Source organism: Hemiscyllium ocellatum, chromosome 35 (genome assembly GCF_020745735.1).
Source record: "Hemiscyllium ocellatum isolate sHemOce1 chromosome 35, sHemOce1.pat.X.cur, whole genome shotgun sequence".
Taxonomy (NCBI): Eukaryota; Metazoa; Chordata; class Chondrichthyes; order Orectolobiformes; family Hemiscylliidae; genus Hemiscyllium; species Hemiscyllium ocellatum.
This window is the reverse complement of record NC_083435.1, coordinates 11,466,611-11,488,986: the sequence shown is the minus strand read 5'-3', so window position 1 is coordinate 11,488,986 and position 22,376 is coordinate 11,466,611. Positions and strand designations below refer to the sequence as shown.

The 22,376-nt window shown below is 46.1% G+C and overlaps 1 protein-coding gene across 1 annotated transcript in view; it reads right to left on the bottom strand.

Annotated features, from left to right (window-relative positions):
• Positions 1-985: 985 nt before the first annotated feature.
• The window catches only part of LOC132832963 (zinc-binding protein A33-like), a 36,950-nt gene continuing 15,559 nt past the window's right edge, over positions 986-22,376 (bottom strand). Inside the window, exon 6 of the mRNA XM_060851210.1 lies at positions 986-5,177. Coding sequence (XP_060707193.1) covers positions 4,432-5,177 — 746 coding nt within the window. The 3' untranslated portion in view covers positions 986-4,431. The remainder of the gene's footprint in view (positions 5,178-22,376) is intronic.

The following is a 22,376-nucleotide window of genomic DNA, read 5'->3' as shown; positions in this document are numbered from 1 at the left end:
AGCTGCCAGTCGTGCCCATCCCTGAGCCATGTTTCCGTAATTGCTATAATGTCCCAGTCCCATGTTCCTAAGCATGCCCTGAGTTCATCTGCCTTCACTGTTAGTCCCCTTGCATTGAAATAAATGCAGTTTAATTTATTAGTCCTACCTTGTCCCTGTACTTGAGTATTGGGTACAGTTTTGGTCTCCTTGCTGTAGGAAGGATGTTATTAAACTAGAAAGAATGCAGAAGACCTTTACAAGGATGTTGTCTGGACTCGATGGTCTGAGTTAGAGGGAAAGGTTGGACACATGCAGACTTTTTTTCTTTAGACCGAAGGAGCTGGAGTGAGAGGGGAATCTTTCAGAAGTGAATAAGTTCATGAGAGGCATGAATAGGGTGAATGTACTCAGTCTTTTACACAGGGTTGCAGAATCAAGGAAGAGAGGACATCAGTTTCCAGATAGTGGGAAAAGAATAAAAAGGGGCAATGATTTGATGGACAGGGTGGATTGCATACAGAATAAGCTGACAGCGAAGTGGTTCAGATGGGTGCATGAACAGCATTTCAAAGAACAGTATTTCCTTGAGAAGGATCAGGGCCAAGTGCAGGGAAATGAGGTTAGCGTGGATAGACCATTTGGTTGGCATGGACCAATCTGGGCCAAAGGGCCTCTCTCTATGGTGTAGGATGCTATCAATCTCTGATTCTAAGACCCGAAAGAAGGTAGCAATGACTGAAGGTCCGGAGTAAAAGTGGGATAATTTCCAGGCAGCTAACACTCCATTGACTTGAAATAGTGATTTTCAAAATAATCCAGACAAAGTTGGAATGCAAGGTATAAGGATACATATTCTGGAGAAATTGACAAATAGAATCTTAACAGGTTTACTCTCTTGGATTTATTGATTAAGTTTTTTTTTAAAAAAACCTTACTTACACTCGAGTAAATCACAGATGTTGATTTCATTGAAGAAACTATTTTCAAATTTGATACTGCCCTCCAATATAAATTATAATGACATAAATGCAAACATTGCAAAAATCTGAATTGGTTCTGCGCACAGAGTGCGAGAGTAATTAATGATTTTTATCAAACATGCATTTTCCTTGGGCTGACGTAAGGATTCTCTCAGTGCAGATAATGATGATAGATAATAACTCAGGGACAAGTGATAACTGTAATTCCAACTACATTGCAGTTTGTACCAGCGGAATGCTTTCAAACAGGGTTAAATATTATCTGATTATGACATAAATGATCAGTTCACCCATCCCTTTCAAATCTGAGGTTTTCAAATTTTCCAAATTTATGAAAGAGCAGCAAAATTCTGGACAACAGTTACAAACTGAAAACAAAACAAAACCAGTCTCGCTATGTTACTAAATCATGTACATTACTGACTCATGATGGAAGTCTAAAGAAGATCATTCTGAAATGTTTATTTTGATTGAGCCCAGTCCCCCCACAAAGACCATACCGACTCTGCAGTGAAATGATTTAAATTTCCCCCCGGAAACACTCCACTGACCCTGCAGGGAAACGATTTGGTGCACCCCCTGGAAAGACTCCCCTGAGCCCAGACTGAGGCCCACTGATTGATTCATCTCCATCACCGTCATGGAGCGCCACCTCCCGCCTGTGGAGCAACATTACAGGCAGGAAGGTCCCCGGGTTCCTGCAGCTCACACCTCATTCTACCCAGTCAGTCCCTCTTCACAATTGAGCTTCTATTTGTTTCTTCTCTCCTCCTCCTTCTTTCCCCCAAACTGAGACCGTCCCCCATCAGTTTACAGCTGGCAGGAGGCAGGGGATGGGGTGAAATTATGGGATGGACGTGCAAGGTAGGTGAACTTGCAGCGTGTGTTGGTACTTGGGAGTTCAATGTTCTGGCTATAACGGAGACATGGGTAGAACAGGGACAAGATTGGTTGTTGCAGGTTCCAGGGTTTAAATGTTTTAGTAGGGTCACAGGTAGGTGTAAAAGAGGGGGAGGTGTGGCATTGCTTGTCAAAGATAGTATTACAGCAGTGGAAAGGACGATGGATGAAGACTCGCCATCTGAGGTAGTTTGGCCTGAGCTTAGAAATAGGAAAGGTGAGGCCACCCTGTTAGGAGTTTTCTACAGGCCTCCTAATAGTCCGAGAGACATAGAAGAAAGTACTGTGAGGATGATTCAGGAGAAGAGTGAAAGTAATAGGATGGTTGTTATGGGGGACTTTAACTTTCCAGATATTGACTGGGAAAGCTATAGCTCGAGTACGTTAGATGGGTCGGTGTTTGTCCAATGTGTGCAGGAGGGCTTCCTGAAACAATAGACAGGCCAACAAAAGGTGAGGCCATACTGGATTTGGTTCTGGGTAACGAACCAGGCCAGGTGTTAGAATTGGAGGTAGGTGAGCACTTTGGGAACAGTGACCACAATTCGGTGACTTTTACTCCAGTGATGGAGAGGGATAAGTGTGCTCTACAGGGCAAGAGTTATAGCTGGGGTCAGGGAAATTATGATGCGGTGAGTCATGACTTAGGATGCGTGGCTTGGAAAAGTAGGCTTCAAGGGAAGGGTGCAATCAATATGTGGAGCTTGTTCAAGGAACAACTACTGAGTGTCCTTGATGAGTATGTACCTGTCAGGCAGCGAGGAAAGAGTTGTGTGAGGGAGCCGTGGTTTAAAAAGGAATTGGAATCCCTTGTTAAAGGGAAGTGGGCGGCCTATGTAAAGATGAGGCGTGAAGGTTCAATTGGGGTGATTGAGAGTTATAAGGTAGTCAGGAAGGATCTCAAGAGAGAGCTAAGAGCAGCAAGGAGGGGACATGAAAAGTCCTTGGTTGATAGGATTAGGGACAACCCAAAGGCTCTCGATAGGTATGTCAGGAATAAAAGGATGACTAGGGTAGGAATAGGTCTCGTCATGGATAGTAGTGGGAAGTTGCGTGTGGAGGCTGAAGAAATTGGGGAGACACTGAATGAATACTTTTCGTCAGTATTCACTCAGGAACAGGACATTGTTGCCGATGTGAATATTGAGTCACAATTAATTAGACTGGGTGGCTCTGAGATATGTAGGGAAGAGGTTTTGGAAATTCTGGAAAGGGTGAATGTAGGTAAGTCTCCTGGGCCTGATGGCATTTATCCTAGGATGCTCTGGAAAGCAAGGGAGGAGATTGCAGAGCCATTAGCCTTGATTTTTATGTCCTCGTTGTCTACTGGAATAGTGCCAGAAGACTGAAGGACAGAAAATGTGGTTCCCTTGTTCAAGAAGGGGAGTAGGGATAACTCTAGTAACTATAGGCTGGTGAGTCTTACCTCTGTTGTGGGCAAAGTCTTAGAGAGAATTGTAAGGGATAGGATTCATGAACATCTGGTTAGGAATAATGTGATCAAGGACAGTCAGCATGGTTTTGTGAAGGGCCGGTCGTGACTCACAAACCTTATTGAATTCTTTGAGAAGGTGACTAAGGAGGTGGACGAGGGTAAAGCAGTAGATATGGTGTATATGGATTTTAGTAAGGCGTTTGACAAGGTTCCCCATGGTAGACTACTGCAAAAAATACGGAGGTATGGCATTGAGGGGGAGTTGGAGTTTGGATTAGGAATTGGCTGGCTGGAAGAAGACAGAGGATCGTAGTTGATGGTAAAGGTTCACCTTGGAGTGCAGTTAACAGCGGTGTTCCGCAAGGATCTGTTTTGGGACCATTGCTGTTTGTCACTTTTATAAGTGACCTGGAGGAGGGGCTAGAAGATTGGGTGAGCAAGTTTGCGGAGGATACTAAAGTCGGTGGAGTTGTTGACAGTGAGGAAGGACGTGGCAGGTTACAGCGGGATATAGATAAGCTGCAGAGCTGGGCAGAAAGGTGGCAAATGGAGTTCAATGTCGCTAAGTGTGATGTGATTCACTTTGGTAAGAGAAACAAGAAGATGGAGTACTGGGCTAATGGTCGGATACTTGGTAGTGTGGATTAGCAGAGGGATCTTGGTGTCCATGTACAAAGACCTCTGCAAGTTGCCACCCAGGTAAATAGTGCTGTGAAGAAGGCATATGGCTTACTAGCTTTTATTGGTAGGGGAATTGAGTTCCGGAGTCCTGTGGTCATGTTGCAGTTGTATAAGACTCTGGTGCGGCCGTATCTGGAGTATTGTGTGCAGTTTTGGTCGCCATACTATAGGAAGGATGGAAGGCACTGGAACGGGTGCAGAGGAGGTTTACCAGGATGTTGCCTGGTATGGTAGGAAGATCATATGAGGAAAGGCTGAGGCACTTGGGGCTGTTTTCATTTGAGAAAAGAAGGTTTAGGGGTGACTTGATAGAGGTGTACAAGATGATTAGGGGTTTAGATCGGGTTGACCATGAGAACCTTTTCCATGTATGGAGTCAGCTATTATGAGGGGGCATAGCTTTAAATTAAGGGGTGGTAGATATAGGACAGATGTTAGGGGTAGATTCTTTACTCAGCAAGTAGTGAGTTCATGGAATGCCCTGCCAGTAACAGTGGTGGACTCTCCCTCTTTATCGGCATTTAAATGGGCATTGGATAGGCATATGGAGGAAAGTGGGCTAGTGCAGGTTAGGTGGGCTTGGATCGGTGCAACATCGAGGGCTGAAGGGCCTGTACTTCGCTGTTTCTTTCTATGTTCTATAGATCTGTCATTGCCCTTTAATCCGCAGATTTTCAGCGGAGCGGAGTTTTTCCCATCATCATTCCCTCCCGGATTGAAGAAGGGAAAAAGCCTCTCAGTGAAAGTGTGGGTGAAAGTATGGAGATGGGACATGGTGTCCGCATTGTAAAATGATAACTGTCCACCCTTATAGTCCAGGAAAATCCCAATTTTCCGGGGATTCACACTCGGGGAGAGGAGGGTATAATAGGGGGAGGTGGCGGCAAAATAACCACATCCGGATACCAGCCACACAATCCAGAATCCAATCTCCGGGCTCGGGGTGATTCCCCCTTTCCTCTCCACAGACTCTCGGGCCACTCCCAGATACCACTCAGTCTTCTCCCCCACCTCTACCTCCCAGTAATGTCTCCCTGATGTGAATCCCTCTGATCCCAGGACACATTCCCAGGAATCAATTCTCTCCGGGGAGTCAGAGAGCGGCTGCCGTTTGTCTCCGAGTCTCACACTGGTCCGGTCCTCAGACAGGATGAGCCGGGGATGTGCTGTGTTAGGATCCAGAGTCAGAGAGGCTGGAGCTGTGGGAGAGATCACATAACACCGTCAGAGAGAGGGAGGGTGCGTGAGCGAGGGGAGCAGGAAGTGAGGGGGTGAGCGATGGAGGGGAATAGGAGAGAAGGGAAGATGAAGAGAGTGTGCAAAAAGAGAATTTGAACAAGAGGGGCGGAGATAGGGAAAGGGGAGTGAGTGAGGGAGAGTGTGGTGAGAGAGGGAGAGCGGAGGTGTGAAGAGGAAGGATGGGAAAGGCGGAAGGATGGGGAGGGATGAGTGAGGGAGATGAGACAGCTCATTTGGAAGGATAAGAGTGGGGACATGAATTGCACAGGAAGAACAGAACCCGAACCCTAATTATAACCCTATCGCAGGAGGGAGGGGATGGTTAAAGAGTGGGGGAGAGTGAGGAGATTTGGGATAGAGGGTTGTGATTGACGAGGGGTAGGAAAGAGAGGAGGGCTGAGTGAAGGGGCAGTACGAGAGAGAGAGGTGTGAAGAATGCGGAGGAGCTCAGAAGGTGGTGAGCAATGGGAGGGTTGAGTACTCTGGTGAGAGCAATGGCAGGTCGGAGAATGCAAAAGAAGAGGGGAGAGTGAGGTGATGTGAGGCAGTGGGAATGGGAATAGTGAGGGGAGGCAGGAGTGATGGGCAGCAAGGGAGTGGGGAGACTGAGGGACGGGTAGAGTGAAAGTGCATTTGTAAAGAAGTGTTTAGCTAAGTGGGAGGGAAGCATCTGGAGAATGGGAGGAAATGAGGGGAGCTATTTAACCCCAGAGCAGGGAGTAGAATAGTGAAGAAATGGAGTACGTGATGGAGGAGGAAATGATTGGAATCGGACTAAAGATATTGGAGAGGGTTGCTGGTTTTATGAGGGGTGTGGACTGTTTGGAATGCTGTAGGGGAGAATGAGTTATACTATAGAATGGAAGGGTGGCAACAGGAGGTCTGCAAAATAAGTAGACACTTGAGGTTTGGAGATCAGGAGAGTGAGTGGGAGAGTTGAGAGGTGGAGATACCGTGAGTGAGGGGAAGAGAGAAAGGGAGGTGGGAGTGAGGAGGAAGGGATGGCTGAGCTGGAGGGGAGAAATACAGATTCATTTTTGCCATGGGAGGTGAGTGAGTGGGAGAGGAGTGTGAGTGGCAAGAAGTGACAGGATACATAAGGATGTGTTAAGATGCCAGAGAATTAATCCACGTGAGGAAGTGAGAGAGTGCAAAATAAGGTCTTGTGGGAATTCTGGAGGTGAGTGAACTGGAGGATGACGTAGACTCGAGCAGGGGAGAGGAGAGTTAAGATGAGGGGAATGTAAGATTGTAAGGCTTCAAAGGAAGGACAGAGTTGGGTCTCAGAACTTGAAGAATTCTGTGGAGGAATGTGGAGGAGTTGAGTGAACGTGAGAGTAAGGTGAAGGGGAGTCAGGTGAAGGCAAGTGTGAAAGGGAAGAGGAGTTTGAGGAGGCAAGATTAAACGGGGAGGGAGAATTAGGGGTGTGGTGAAATCATGGCAGAGTGATAATGGAGAATGGAGTGGAGGGGAGAGCGAATGTGAGATAGGAGTGAGGGGCGGAGCAAAGAAGAGGGTGTGGGCACAGTGAGGTTGAGCGAAGAGTGACCGGATTGGGAAGCTGTGCTCTGGAGGTTAGTGAGGGAGAGGGAAGAATGAGCTGAAGGTAGGAGGAGTGATCAGGAGGTGATGTGAGATTGAGGGGAATGGGAGAGCAGGAGGGAGTGAGGGGCATTGATGGGGAGGTGTGGGCAAGCAAACTGTCAGGGGGATGTGGAGTGACAAGGAGAGGGAGAATGGGAGAGTGAGGTAGCGGCGAGAGGGAATTGTGAAGGTAGGACAATGAAGAGAGGGTGGGGAGGACTGAATGGTGAACAATCTTGCAACATGTATGAGGTGAGGGAAGCCATTAGCGTCCCTGCTGAGTACACTTGCAAGAAGTGCACCCATCTCCAGCTCCTCCAAGCAGTGTTAGGGAGCTGGAGCTGGATTTGGATGAACTGCGGATCATTCGGGAGGCAGAGAGGGTCATAGATCAGAGCTTTAGGGAAGTAGTTACTCCGAAAGTTCAAGATAGATGGGTGACAGTGAGGGGGAGTGGGAGGAGGAAGCCAGTGCAGGGACCCCCTGCGGTCATTCCCCTCAAGAACAAGTATACTGTTTTGGATACTTGTGGGGGGGATGACTTACCAGGGGCAAGCAACGAGGTTCAGGCCTCTGGCACAGAGCCTGGCCCTGTTGCTCAGAAGGGAAGGGTGGAGAAAGGTAGAGCGATAGTTCTTGGGGACTCGATAGTGAGGGGTACAGACAGACGGTTTTGTGGGGGCGACAGTGACTCACGTTTGGTATGTTGCCTCCCAGGTGCAAGGGTACGTGATGTTGCTGATCGTGTTTTCCGGGTCCTTAAGGGGGAGGGGGAGCAGCCCCAGATCGTGGTCCACTTTGGCACCAACGATATAGGTAGGAAGAGGGGTGAGGATGTCAGACAGGCTTTCAGGGAGCTAGGTTGGAAGCTCAGAGTTAGAACAAACAGAGTTGTAGTCTCTGGTTTGTTACCCGTGCCACGTGATAGAGAGTCGAGGAATAGGGAGAGAGAGCAGTTAAATGCGTGGCTACAGGGATGGTGCAGGAGGGAGGGATTCCGGTTTCTGGACAACTGGGGTTCTTTCTGGGGAAGGTGGGACCTCTATAAAAAGGATGGTCTACACCTGAACCTGAGGGGCACCAGTATCCTTGGGGGGAGGTTTGCTAGTGCTCTTTGGGAGGGTTTAAACTAACTCCGCCGGGGCATGGGAACCTGGACTGTAGCTTTAGGGTACAGGACCTTGAGTGTAGGGAGGTTATGAATAATGCAGCGATCTCGAAGGAGGGTGCCTCTAAACAGAAGGGTGGATTGAAGTGTGTATACTTCAATGCCAGAAGTATAAGAAATAAGGTAGGTGAACTTGCAGCGTGGGTTGGTACCTGGGACTTCGATGTTGTGGCCATTACAGAGACGTGGGTAGAACAGGGACAAGAACGGCTGTTGCAGGTTCCAGGGTTTAAATGTTTTAGTAGGATCAGACATGGGGGTAAAAAAGGGGGAGGCGTGGCATTACTTGTCAAAGATAGTATTACAGCAGTGGAATGGACGATGGAAGAGAACTTGCCATCTGAGGTAGTTTGGGCTGAGGTTAGAAATAGGAAAGGTGAGGTCACCCTGTTAGGTGTATTCTACAGGCCTCCTAATAGTCCTAGAGAAGTAGAGGATAATATTGCGAGGATGATTCAGGAAAAGAGTGAAGGTAGCAGGGTGGTTGTTATGGGGGACTTTAACTTCCCAGATATTGACTGGGAGAGCTATAGCTCGAGTTCATTAGATGGGTCGGTGTTTGTCCAATGTGTGCAGGAGGGTTTCCTGACACAATATGTAGACAGGCCAACAAGAGGTGAGGCTATACTGGATTTGGTTCTAGGTAATGAACCAGGCCAGGTGTTAGACTTGGAGGTAGGTGAGCACTTCGGGGACAGTGACCACAACTCGGTGACTTTTACTTTAGTGATGGAGAGGGATAAGTGTGTGCCGCAGGGCAAGAGTTATAGCTGGGGTCAGGGAAATTATGATGCAGTGAGGCATGACTTAGGATGTGTGGATTGGAAAAACAGGCTTCAAGAGAAGAACACTAATGAGATGTGGGGATTGTTCAAGGAGCAGCTACTACGTGTCCTCGATGAGTATGTACCAGTCAGGCATGGTGTAAAGGGCCTTGTGAGGCAGCCGTGGTTTAGTAAGGAATTGGAATCCCTTGTGAAAGGGAAGAAGGCAGCATATGTAAAGATGAGGCGTGAAGGTTCAGTTGGGGCGATAGAGAGTTATAAGGTAGCCAGGAAGGATCTAAAGAGAGAGCTAAGAGAAGCGAGAAGGGGACATGAAAAGTCTTTAGCTGGTAGGATTAGGGAAAACCCAAAGGCTTTCTATAGGTATGTCAGGAATAAAAGGATGACTAGGGTAGGTATTGGTCCAGTCAAGGATAGTAGTGGGAAGTTGTGTGTGGAGGCGGAGGAGATTGGAGAGACACTAAATCAATACTTTTCATCAGTATTCACTCAGGAAGAGGACACTGTTGCTGATGTGAATATGGAGTCACAAATGATTAGAATGGATGGCCTGGAAATATGCAGGGAAGAGGTTCTGGGAATATTGGAGACGATGAAAATAGACAAGTCTCCTGGGCCTGATGGCATATACCCTAGGATCCTATGGGAAGCTAGGGAGGAGATAGCAGAGCCATTGGCCTGGATTTTTATGTCGTCATTGTCAACGGGAATAGTACCAGAGGACTGGAGGATAGCGAATGTGGTCCCCTTGTTCAAGAAAGGGAGTAGGGATAGCCCTAGTAACTATAGGCCAGTGAGTCTGACTTCAGTGGTGGGCAAAGTCTTAGAGAGAATGGTAAGGGATAAGATTTATGAACATCTGGATAGGAATAACGTGATCAAGGATAGCCAGCATGGTTTTGTGAAGGGCAGGTCGTGCCTCACAAACCTAATTGAGTTCTTTGAGAAGGTGACTAAGGAAGTGGACGAGGGTAAAGCAGTAGATGTTGTGTATATGGATTTTAGTAAGGCGTTCGATAAGGTTCCCCATGGTAGGCTAATGCTAAAACTACGGAGGTATGGCATTGAGGATACATTAGAGGTTTGGATTAGGAATTGGCTGGCTGGAAGGAGACAGAGGGTAGTAGTTGATGGACTATGTTCATCTTGGAGTGCAGTTACTAGCGGTGTACCACAAGGATCTGTTTTGGGACCATTGCTTTTTGTTATCTTTATAAATGATCTAGAGGATGGGCTTGAAAGCTGGGTAAGCAAGTTTGCGGATGACACAAAAGTCGGTGGAGTTGTGGATAGTGAGGAAGGAAGTGGTAGGTTACAGCAGGATATAGATAAGTTGCAGAGCTGGGCTGAAATGTGGCAAATGGAATTCAATGTAGCTAAGTGTGAAGTCATTCACTTTGGTAGGAGTAACAAGAAGGTGGATTACTGGGCTAATGGTAGGCTACTTGGTAGTGTGGATGAGCAGAGGGATCTTGGTGTCCATGTACACAGATCTCTGAAAGTTGCCACCCAGGTAAATAGTGTTGTGAGGAAGGCATATGGTGTACTGGGCTTTATTGGTAGAGGAATTGAGTTCCGGAGTCCTGAGGTCATGTTGCAACTGTATAAGACCCTGGTGCGGCCTCATCTGGAGTATTGTGTGCAGTTTTGGTCGCCATACTATAGGAAGGATGTGGAGGCATTGGAACGAGTGCAGAGGAGGTTTACCAGGATGTTGCCTGGAATGGTAGGAAAATCTTATGAGGAAAGGCTGAGGCACTTGGGGCTGTTCTCATTGGAGAAGAGAAGGTTTAGGGGAGATTTGATAGAGGTGTATAAGATGATTAGGGGTTTAGATAGGGTCGACACTGAGAACCTTTTACCGCTAATGGAGTCAGGTGTTACTAGGGGACACAGCTTTAAATTAAGGGGTGGTAGGTATAGGACAGATGTTAGGGGTAGATTCTTTACACAGTGGGTTGTGAGTTCATGGAATGCCCTGCCAGTAGCAGTGGTGAACTCTCCTTCTTTATGGTCATTTAAGCAGGCATTGGATAGGCATTTGGAAGTTATTGGGCTAGTGTAGGTTAGGTAGGATTCGGTCGGCGCAACATCGAGGGCCGAAGGGCCTGTACTGCGCTGTATCTTTCTATGTTCTATGTTCTATGTTCTATCAAGAGGAATGGATGGATGTGGGGAATGTGGAGGTGAGTGGGTTGTTGGGTGGAGAATGCAGTGAGGCCATGGTCTGCCAAGCTAAGGGATGGTTATGGGCATGTGCAAACCAAGGTCAAGGGGAGAGTGTCTGGCCTGGGAGGCTGTGCTAAAGGGGACAGTGAATAAGAGGGAAGGTTGAGTGGAGAGTGAGCAGGACGGCAGAAAGAGAGTCGGAGAGGTTGGGGGTGGGTCGGGAGAGTAGGGTCAGAGATGGGAGTGGGGAGTGAGCAGAATGGAGACAATGAGAGCAGGAGAGTGTGGGGTGGGAGATCAGGAGGGAGTGTTGGTTACAGGGAGGGCGTGGAGAGTGAAATCCATGGAAGGGTGATGGGAAGGGAGGGTGAGGAGAGTGGGTCCTGTGTGGAGATGGAAGGGCGATGCTGTGAGGGATAGGGACAAGGAAACTGAGGAGAGAGAGAGAGGGGATGAATAAAGAGGTGGACTGTGTGAGAGTTCACGACTGTGGAGGAGGGGAGAGGCAGGGTGTAAGGGAAAATGAGAGGGAAATTGGCACCAAAGGGGATGGGGAGGGGGAATGTAAATGAGGAGGATGACTCAAACAAGGAGAATCAGGGAGATGGGACGAGGAAGTGAAAGGGAAATGTGTGGGGGAAGGCATAGAAGATGGGGATGAGTGAGGGGTGTGACGATATTACTGCTTAATTAAGGTTAGGTTGTCCTTGTTTTTTTCGGAGGGGTTATAAACACAGATTCCAATGCCTCTGGTTTGTATACGTTTTCGGGACAAATTGATCATGGATAACAGATACTGCCTCAGGCAAAAGGCTTTCAAGATTAAAGGAACGCTTGTATAATCGAAAGGGAGTGTCCAGGTCTCCCAAGTCAACTTAACTCTGGTTTTGGTTTGGTTTGGCAAGCAGTCAGGTTTTTTGACCGTGTCTCTCTCTCTCTCTGACATCTCTCCTGTGAGAACCTGGGTTTAAGGTTTCCTTTTTTTTTGGCAAAGAGGTGCTTATGGGGATGTTGCAAGTATTTACAACAGCATCTGTAATTTGTGATTGAGTCGCTTGGGTTTTTAAATACTTACGTTATTCTGAGGAGGTAGGACAACTTTGGGGTGGTAATGGGAGTTGTGCAGGTGAGAGAATGGGGGATGCTGTGAGGCCTGAGTGATGTGATGGGTAGGGGTGTCTTCACAAGGAAGAATTTTAAAAACAAGAAGCATTCTTAAAACAGAGGAAACCTGCAGAATTGCCAGTGACAGAGTGATCTTTGTGTTCTAATGTATGAGACAGAAAATGTGAAATACATGAACAGTGAGTAATTAAGAAGGTTAATCTTTTGGCTGAGGTAATATGAACATTGCAGTAAAAATGATATCTTTTAGTTTTTGAGAGAATCTGCAGGACCCTGGTGAGACCACACCTGGAATATTGTGCACAGTTTTGGTCTCCAAATTTGAGGAAAGACATTCTGGTTATTGAGGGAGTGGACCGTAGGTTCACGAGGTTAATTCCTGGAATGGCAGGACTATCTCACGCTGAATGATTGGAGCAACTGGGCTTGTATATGCTTGAGTTTAGAAGGCTAAGAGGGGATCTGATTGAAACGTATAAGGTTGTTAAAGGATTGGACACTGTGGAGGCAGGAAGCATGTTTCTGCTGATGGGTGAGTCCCGAACCAGAGGACACAGTTTAAAAATAAAGGTAAGGCCACTTAGAGCAGATTTGAGGAGAAACTACTTCACCCCGAGAGTGGTGGGTAGATGGAATGCTCTGCCCCAGAAGGCTGTGGAGGCAAAATCGCTGGATACTTTTAAGAAAAAGTTGGATAGAGGTCTTAAGCACAGTGGAATCAAGGGTTATGGGGATAATGCAGGAACAGGAAACTGATTGAGAATGATCAGCCATGATCATAATGAATGGTCTACTCCTGCACCTATTGCGTATTGTCCACTGCTTGTGCCACAGGCTAAAAGAAAGTGAAGTCGACACAGTCCCAGAGGCTACTGTCTGATCTGAGAGTGAAAGCTGGTGGTGATTTTATTGTCAGCGTCATCAACCCTCACTGAAGGGGCATGAATGAGAAGACAAGATGTTCACAGAGTAGGAATTGAACCTGAATTGTTACTGTCAGTCTGTATCATACAGCAGCTATCCAGCCAACTGATTTAACCAACCTACAGCGCCATAGAAAAACACAGCATCAAATGAGGCCCTTAAGCCCATTGTGGTCATCAATGGCCTACCAAATTCTATTCCATTTCCCAGCAGCTAGGGAACTTGGGGAAATAAATAGTGCTGTCTTCAAAAGGGTTCACATTACAGAAGAGGATGTGCTGTTGAAGTCTTCAATTGTGCAAAAATAGGTACATTCCTGTGACCAGAAACTAGAGAAACTAGGGAAGAGATTGCTAGACCCATTGCTGACAAATTTGTATGAACAACAGCCACAGGTGAGGTGCCAGAACTCGAGGTCAGCTAATTTGTTGCCATCATTTTAGAAAGTTTGTAAACAAAAGTAAGGGAACTATAAAACCAGTGAGCTTCACAGCAGTGGTCGGTAAGTTACTGGAGAGGGTGGGACAGGATTTACATGACCCTCTTATTAGGAGTCATCAACATGGCTTTGTAAGTGAGAAATCATTTCTTGATTGAAATTTTCGAAGATGTTACAAAGTAGATGGATGAAGACAGAGCAGTAGATGTTGTCCTTATGGACTTCAGCAAAGCATTCAAAAGAGATTTGCAGGGTTGAATTGTTCGTAAGGTTATGGGATTCAGGCAGAGCTGGATGACACAGTACAAAATTGGATTGAAGGTAGGAGGTACAGTGTGATGGTAGAAGGTTGCTTTTCAGACTGGAGACCAGCGGTGTGACACAAAGATTGGTGCTGGATTCCATTGCTTTTGGACCTATATATAATCATTTGTGAACATCGGATGCATGGTTTTCAAGTTAGTCTGTCTCGGACAACTCCCTCCCCTTCTTGATCTCAATGAACCTATCTCTGGCAGCAGTCTCCAAATGGATGGTTGCTATAAACCTATAGACTCTGAGAACTACCTGAACCACACCTCCTCCCACCCAGTATCCTGCAAGAACTCCACCCCATTCTCCCAATTCCTCCGCCTCCGCCACATCTGCTTGGACGAGGAGACATTCCACTCTCGAGCATCCCAGGTGTCCACCTTTTTCAAACAATGTGCATTCCCCCACCCTCATCCAGTCAGCCCTCCACTGCTCCATCTCCATTCCCTGTTCCACTGCTCTAAACATTCCCACCTCAACGCAGTAAAGACAGAAACCCTCTTGCCTTCACCTTCCACCCCACCAGTCTCCACATCCATCAGATCATCCTCAAACACTTGTTCCAACTCCAACTTCACCCTGCCTTCAATTACATCATCCCCTGCCCACTCCTTTCTGCCTTCCACAAGGACTGTTCCTTTCACCAGTCCTCGGTTTGTGCCACTCATCCCACTGACAGCCCCCCACCAACACCCCCACCATGCACCCAGACTCTCACGTATCTTTCTCTGCAACCGGAAAAGGTGCAAAAGCTGCCGATACACCACACAACTCCGCTCCATCCAGGGCCCCAAACAGTCCTTCCAGCTGAGACTGAGGTTCACCTGCCTCTCTTCCAACCTAGTTTACTGCATCAGGTGCTCCCGATGTGGTCTTCTCTCCATTGGAGAGATCAAACGTAAATTGAGGGAACAGTGTGCTGAACATTGCAGCCGGGTCCGTATGGGCCGACCGGACCTCCCAGTCACTGCCCATTTAATTCCCCTTCCCAATCCTTGTCCGACATGACCATCTTTGGCCTCCTCCATTGCCACAATGAGTCAACCCCCAAATTGGAGGAAAAGCATCTGTTCCGTTTGGGCAGTCTACAGCCGGTAGGACACAACAATGAGTTCTTCAATTTCAAATCACCTCCCTTCCCTTCCCCTACTCCCTTCCCAGCCCCTCCCCCACCCTTGCACTCCTGCTCGGCACCAACTGGATTCACTCCACCCATCGACCAATCCTCTGCCTGTCTTCACCAGCCCCATTTCACCATCCTACTTCCAACACCCTTTTTATCTACAGCGTTCCCCCCATCCCCCAACCCCCTCATCCATCCTCAGTCTGGAAGAAGGGTTACACTCGAAATGTCGACTTCTCTGCCTCCTGATGCTCCCTGGCTTGCTGTGTTCTCCCTGCCTCCTATTTGTCTCACATGGTTCATAAGCTGTCAGGTGACATGAAAATATTGTCAACTGGACAGTAAAGAAGATTACATTAGACTGCAATGGAACCAGATGGCTAGTGAGTTGAGGAGTGGCAGATGGAGGTACATTTAGATAAATGTGGGGTGTTGAATTTTGGTCGGGCAAACCAGGCCAGGACTATTACAGTTGATGGTGTGGCCCTGGGGAGTGTTACTGAGCGGGAGGCCTGGGTGTGCAGATACGTGGTTCTTTGGGGTGGAGTTGCAGGTAGACAGGGCAGTGAAGTATGGCATGCTTGCCTTCATTGGTCAGATCATTGAGTATTGGAATTGGGGCATCATTTTGTGACTGTGCAGCACACTGGTGTGAGATTCTGGTCACCCTCCCATGGGTAAATATGTCGTGAGGCTTAAGAATGTGTGGAGGGCATTTGCAGGGATGTTGCTGGGAATGGAGGGTTTGAGTTATAGTCGTGACTGAACAGGCTGGGGATTTTTGTCCCTGTAGAATAGCAGGCTGACAGGTGACCATTTAGAGGTTTATGAAACTTTAAAGGACACGGATAGGGTGAATAGCTAATGTATTTTCCCCAGGGTAGGTGACTCCAGAACTGGAGGACTCAGATTTAAGGTGAGTTGGGAAAGATTTAAAAAAAAAACCTGATGGGTAACTTTTTCATGCAGAGGATGGTGCGTGTATGGAATGGTCTGCCAGAGGAAGTGGTGGAGGTTGGTCTAATCACAATATATAAAATGCATCAGGATGGGAATATGAATAGGAACGGTTTCGCGGGATAGGGACAAATGACTGGCAAATGGGATTAGCGTCTGTTCAGGATATCTGGTCTGTGTGGAATCATTGGATGGAAGAGACTGCTTCCATCCTGTGTGACTTTATCATTCCATTTGAATAACTTCCTAAATGCTGCAAAGATTTCTATCTCTTTTCAGGCAGTGAGGTCCTGATGCCGACCAGGATCTGGGGGGAAATATTAGACTTAATTCCATTCGAAAACCCCAGCTCCTTCTCTTAAATTTATGCACCTGTTATTGTCCATTCCATTCCTCATAACTTTCTACACCTTCATCAGGCTGTCCCCTCAGCCTTCCCTGCTTCAATGAGAACATCTCCAGCCGATCGAGTCTGTCTTCAGAGTTGAATCGGGCCAGCCCAGCCTGCATCTTGGTGAATCTCAGCTGTTCCAGCCCGGCCCTGTCTCCTGTTGGATTTTCTACACACTGCCTTAAAACGATCACGTGGAGAATTTGGAAGAATTCTGTCCTGTCCGAGATCTTCACAATCTCCCTGTCCCAGTTCAGGAAGCTGAATTCCTCCGATGTCACAACTCTTTTACTTTTATCACTCCTCTGAGATTTCTCTACCTATCAGTGCTTAATCTCTGACTGGCGTGGGTCTATAGTACTTTCCTAACGATGTAATACCCAATTTTTATGAAGTTCTCCCATGTGGATTCACCGGAGATGCTGTTAGACTCATAGAGGTACACAGAATGGAAACAGACTCTTTGGACCAACTCATCCAAAATAATCTTGTCCCATTTGCCAACACTTGGACCATATCCCTCTAAACCTTCCTGTTTGTGTATCCATCCAAATGCCTTTTAAAAGTTGGAATTGTGCCAGCCCCCACAATTCCCTCTGCATCTCACTGCATAAACGCAGCATGAAACATTTTCCTCTTAGATTCCTTTTAAATTTTTTCGCACTCACCATAGACTTCTGCCCACTAGTTCTGGACTCCCCCACTCCTAGCTTGTTTATTTGCCCTATCCATGCTCCTCAGGATTTTATAAACTTCGCTAAGGTCACCCCTCAGCCTTCGACTCTCCAGGGAAAACAGATGCATCTGCATATTGAATAAGAAAATATTCTTGGACATACTTAGACTCCTACTCATCCAACTCCTTAACACAATGGCATTCCCAGTTTATGCTTGGAAAGATAAAATTCCCTTTTCTTACAACCCTATTAATCTTACAGATAACTGAGATTTCCCTGCATGTTGCTTCTCAATTTCCCACAGTGTATCTGAGAGCTTTTCTACAATCCCAATGAGGTCTTTCTGAGTAACACGCAAACAACTTCCCTGGATGTTCTCCAGGAGTATCCTTCCTAAGTATAGCAATAAGGTTATCTTCAATTAAAAATGCCACACCCTTCCTTTCTTGCTTCCCATTCTATCTTGACAGTGACTCCCTACCCTTCCCTGAGCCACGTTTCATCAGTAATAGCTATGATATTCCAATCCTGTGTTCCCAACCAAGCCCTAAATTAATCAGTCTTATCTGTCAGGCCTCTTGCATTAAATAGATGCAGTTCAGTTGCTCAGTCTTAACTCATTCTCTCCTGTGCTCCTGCCTACCTTGAGTACTTAATTTGCTCCCTTTATCTACTGCGCCTTATTTCTTTGCTCACATAAATACACCCACTCCCCCTTTACTAGTTTAAAGCCCACCAAGTCGCACTAGCAAATCTCCCCTTCAGGATATTGATCCCCTTCCAATTCAGTTTCAACCCATCTGTCTTCGACAGGTCACTTCTATCCCAGCAAAGGTCCCAGAGGTCCAAACATTTGAATTCTTGCTCCTTCCTTCAGCTACTTAGCGACACATTATCCTCCTACTCCAATTCTCACGAGCACATGGTACTGGGAATAATACAGGTATTACTACCATTGAGGAACTCTTTATAATCTCCTGCATCACTATTAGGAACAATGCAATGTATTAGTTCCCTCTGTACCACTGAACCTTTCCACCACAACTGATATCATCAAAACAGATGACTTTTCATCATCACAGTGCTCTTCCTGTGACATCACTGTTCACAGATTGATTCTCTTATTGAGAATCATAGAGTCAGAGAGATGTACAGCACGGAAATAGACCTTTTAGTCTGACTCATCTGTGCCAACTAGATTTCATGATCTAATCTCGTTCCATTTGCCCGCACTTGACAATATGCCTCTGAATCCATTCTCTTCATGTACCCATCCAGGTGCATTTTTTATGTTGTAATTGTAACTATCTCCACCACTCCCCATGGCAGCTCATTCCAATAATGCGCTATCCTTTGCATGAAAACATTTCTCCTTAGGTCCATTTTAACTCTCACCCTAAACCTATGCCCTCTACTCTAGACTTCCCAACCCCAGGGAAAAGACCTTGTCTATTTATACTGTCCATGACCCGCATGATTTTATAAACCTCTATCAGGTCACTCCTCAGTCTCTGATGCTCCAGGGAAAACAGCCCCAGCCTATTCAGCCTCTCCCTTTAGCCCAAATCCTCCGGTCCCGGCAACATCCTTGTCAATCTTTTCTGAACTCTTTCAAGTTTCACAACAGCCTTCCAATAGGAGGGAGACCAGAATTGCACACAGTATTCCAAAACTGGTCTAAAAACTGTCCTGTACAGTTGCAATATGACCTCACAACTCCTGTATTCGATGCTTTGACCAAGAAAGGAAAGCATGCCAAATATCCTCTTCACTAATCTATCCACTTGCAACTTCACTTCCAAGGAAACATGAACCTGCACTCTAACATCTCTTTGTTCAGCAACACTCCCCAGGACCTGACCATTAAGTATGGAAGTGCAGCACCGTACGTTTATGTAAATTAAAGTCTATCTGATACTCCTCGGCCCATTGGCCCCATCTGATCATGATCCCGTTTAGTCATCTGCGAACTTGCTACCTATCCTCCTATGTTTACATTCATATCATTTTTATAAGTGATGAAAAGTAGTGGACCCACCACCCATCCTTGTGGTACATCACTGGTTACAGGCCTCTAGTCCGACAAGAAACCATCCACCACCACTCTCTGTTTTTTACCTTCGAGTCAGTTCTGTATCCAAATGGCTAATTCTTCCAGTATTCCATGAGATCTAACCTTGATAACCAGTTTACCATGAGGAACCTTGTCGAATGCCTTACTGAAGTTCATTTAGATCACGTTCACTGCTTTGCCATCATCAATCCACTTTATTACTTTTTCAAAAATGAGGAGATACTGCATGTCGCAAAAATGCAAATTTCACAAAGAAAAGCAGAAATGAAAGGGTGATCGTGTAGCATTGTTGATATGGGATGAAGTAAATACAACAGCAAGAAATAATCTGAAATCAGAAGAATATAGACTGCACATGAGTGAAGGCAAGAAATAAAGTAAATCGTTTGGCAGAAATGATCTGTAAGACCCCAAACAGTAGCTACACGGTGGGGCAGATAATAATCAGGAGATAAAAAGCGCAAGTAGTATTAAACCTGGGTGACTTTTACCAACATGTTGGTTTAAACAGTGAGATTAGTAGAGGGAGCTATGAGCACATAGTTTCCTAGAATAATAATAATTTGAATCCAACCATGTATTTGCCAATTTGAATCTGGTGAAGTGTAGTGAGGCAGGTTGGATACATGATGTCAGAGTCAACACTGACCATAACATGGAGGAATGTAGCATTCAGTTTGAAAGGGAGGATCTTGGTTGGAAAATAACTGTGTGAAGCTTAAACAAGGGTAATTGCAAAGGAATGATGGCTGAGCTTGCTGGAGTGGAAAGGGAAAGCACTTAGCATCAAAGATATTCCAGGGAGGTGGAAGAGAGGATTGGCAACATTATTCTGAGAAGGATTGAAAGGAACAGGGTGATCATTATGGGGATATTAACTTCACCAACTTTGACTGGAAATGTTATACCTCTTGTACATCGGATGAATCAGTGTTTGTCCAGTGTGTACAGGAAGGTTTCCTGACACAGTATATCGAATGGCCGAATGGAAGGGATACTACACTGGATCTGGTGCTTGGAAATGATTAGATTCACTACAGTGGGGAAACAGGCCTTTCGGCCCAACAAATCCACAGACCCTCCAAACAGTAACGCAAACAGATCCTTTTCCCTCCGGTTAATGCCCCTGACACGATGGACAATTTAGCATGGCCAGTCCATCTGACCTGCGCATCTTTGGACTGTATGGGAGGAAACCAGAGCACCCAGAAGAAGCCCACGCAGACACGGGGAGAATGTGCAAACTCCACACAGACAGTTTGCCCGAGGCTGGAATCGAACCTGGGATACTCGGGCTGTGAGGCAGCATTGATAACCACTGAGACATCAAGCAACGCAGTAATGATCCAGGCCAGGTGTTTGATTTAGTTGTAGGTGAGCACTTTGGAGAGAGTGACCATAATTCAGTTATGTTTAGTTTCGATGGGGCAAGGGCAATTATAATGCCATTAGGCAAGAATCAGGATGCATAGAATGGGGTCGTATAGAGTGGGGGGATACAGACTATCGAAATGTGGAGGGGGTTAAAGGAACAGATATTGTGTATCCTTGTTAGGTAGTCCCTGTTACGCAGGGAGGAAGTGACAAAGTAAAGGAATCGTGATTTACTACAGAAATTGCATCTCTTGTAAAGAAGAAGAAGGAGGCTTATGTGTTGATGAGGCAAGATGGTACAGATGAGGCGATGGAGAGTTACAGATCAGCAAGGAAGGATTTAAAGAGAGAGTTAAGAAGAGCAAAGGGAGGACACGAGCAGTCTTTAGCAAATAGAATAAAGGAGAACCCTAAAGCTTTCTATAGGTATGTGAGGAATAAAAGGATGATTAGGGTAGGAATAGGGTCAATCAAAGACAGTCGTGGGAAGTTGAGTGTGGACCCTGTGGAAATCGGAGAGGAGCTAAATGAACATTTCTCATCGGTGTTCACTCAGGAAAAGGTGAATTTTGTGAAGAAGAAGAATGAGATACGAGATATTAGACTCAAAAGGAATGATGTCAGTTACACATAGGTGTTATCAATTCTAGAAGGAATGAAAGTAGACAAGTCCCCTGGCCAGATGGGATTTATCCGAGGATTCTCTGGGAAGCTAGAGAGCAGGTAGCAAAGACGTTGGCTTTGATATTTGAGTCGTCGCTGTCTCCACATTTAGTATCTGAGGACTAGAGGATTGCAAATGTTGTGCCATTGTTCAAGAAGGGCAGCAGAGGTGACCCAGGTAATTATAGGCTAGTGAGCCTTACGTATGTTGTAGGAAAGGTCTTGGAAAGGATTATAAGAGATAAGATTTATAATCATTTAGCAAGCAACGATTTGATTTCAGAGAGTCAACATGGTTTCGTCAAGGGCAGGTCGCGTCTCACAAACCTCATTGAGTTTTTGAGAAGGTGATAGATGTAGATGAGAGTAGGGCAGTTGACATGGTATGCATGGACTTCAGCAAAGCCTTTGATAAGTTTCCACATCGTAGGCTGATGGAGAAAATGCAGAGGCATGGAATTGAGGGTGATTTTGCAGTTTGGATCAGAAACTGGCTTTCTGGAAGAAGGCAATGAGAAGTAGTTGATGGAAAATATTCAGTCTGGAGTCTAGTTACTAATCATGCAACAAAAGGATCTGTTTTGGGATCACTGCTGTTTGTCATTTTTATGAATGACTTAGACGCAGGCATAGGTGGATGGACAAGTAAATTTGCAGATGATCGTAAAGTCAGTGGAGTCGTGGACAGTTTGGAAGAATGTTACACATTTGAGGGGACTTGAATAAACTGCAGAAATACGCTGAGGGATGGCAAATGGAGTTCAATGCAGCTAAATGTGAGGTGATGCACTTTGGGAAGAATAACAGGAAGGCAGAGTATTTGGTCAATGGAACGATTCTTGGTAGTGTGGATGTGCAGAGAGTTTGGAGTCCATGTGCATAGATCCCTAAAAGTTGCCACCCGGGTGGATAGTGCTGTGAAGAAGGCATATTGTGTGTTCGGTTTCATTGGTAGAGGGATTGAGTTCTGGAACTGCAATATCATGCTGCAACTATACAAAATGCTGGTGCGGCCTCACTTGGAATATTATGTACAGTTCTGGTCACCCCATCGCAGGAAGGATGTGGAAGCATTGGAAAGGTGCAGAGGAGATTTACCAGGATGTTGCCTGATCTGGAGGGAAATTCTTATGAGAAAAGGCTGAGAGACTTGGGTCTGCTCCAAGTGGAAAGAAGAAGGCTAAGGGGGGATTTGATAGAGACATACAAGATGATCAGTGGATTAGGTAGGGTAGACAGTGAAATACTTTTTCCTCGTGTGATGACATCAGCATGTACAAGAGGACATAACAACAAATTGAGGGGTGATAGATTTAAGACAGATGTCTGAGGAAAGTTCTTTATGCAGAGAGTGTTAAGGGCGTGGAATGCCCTACCTGCTAACGTAGTCAAC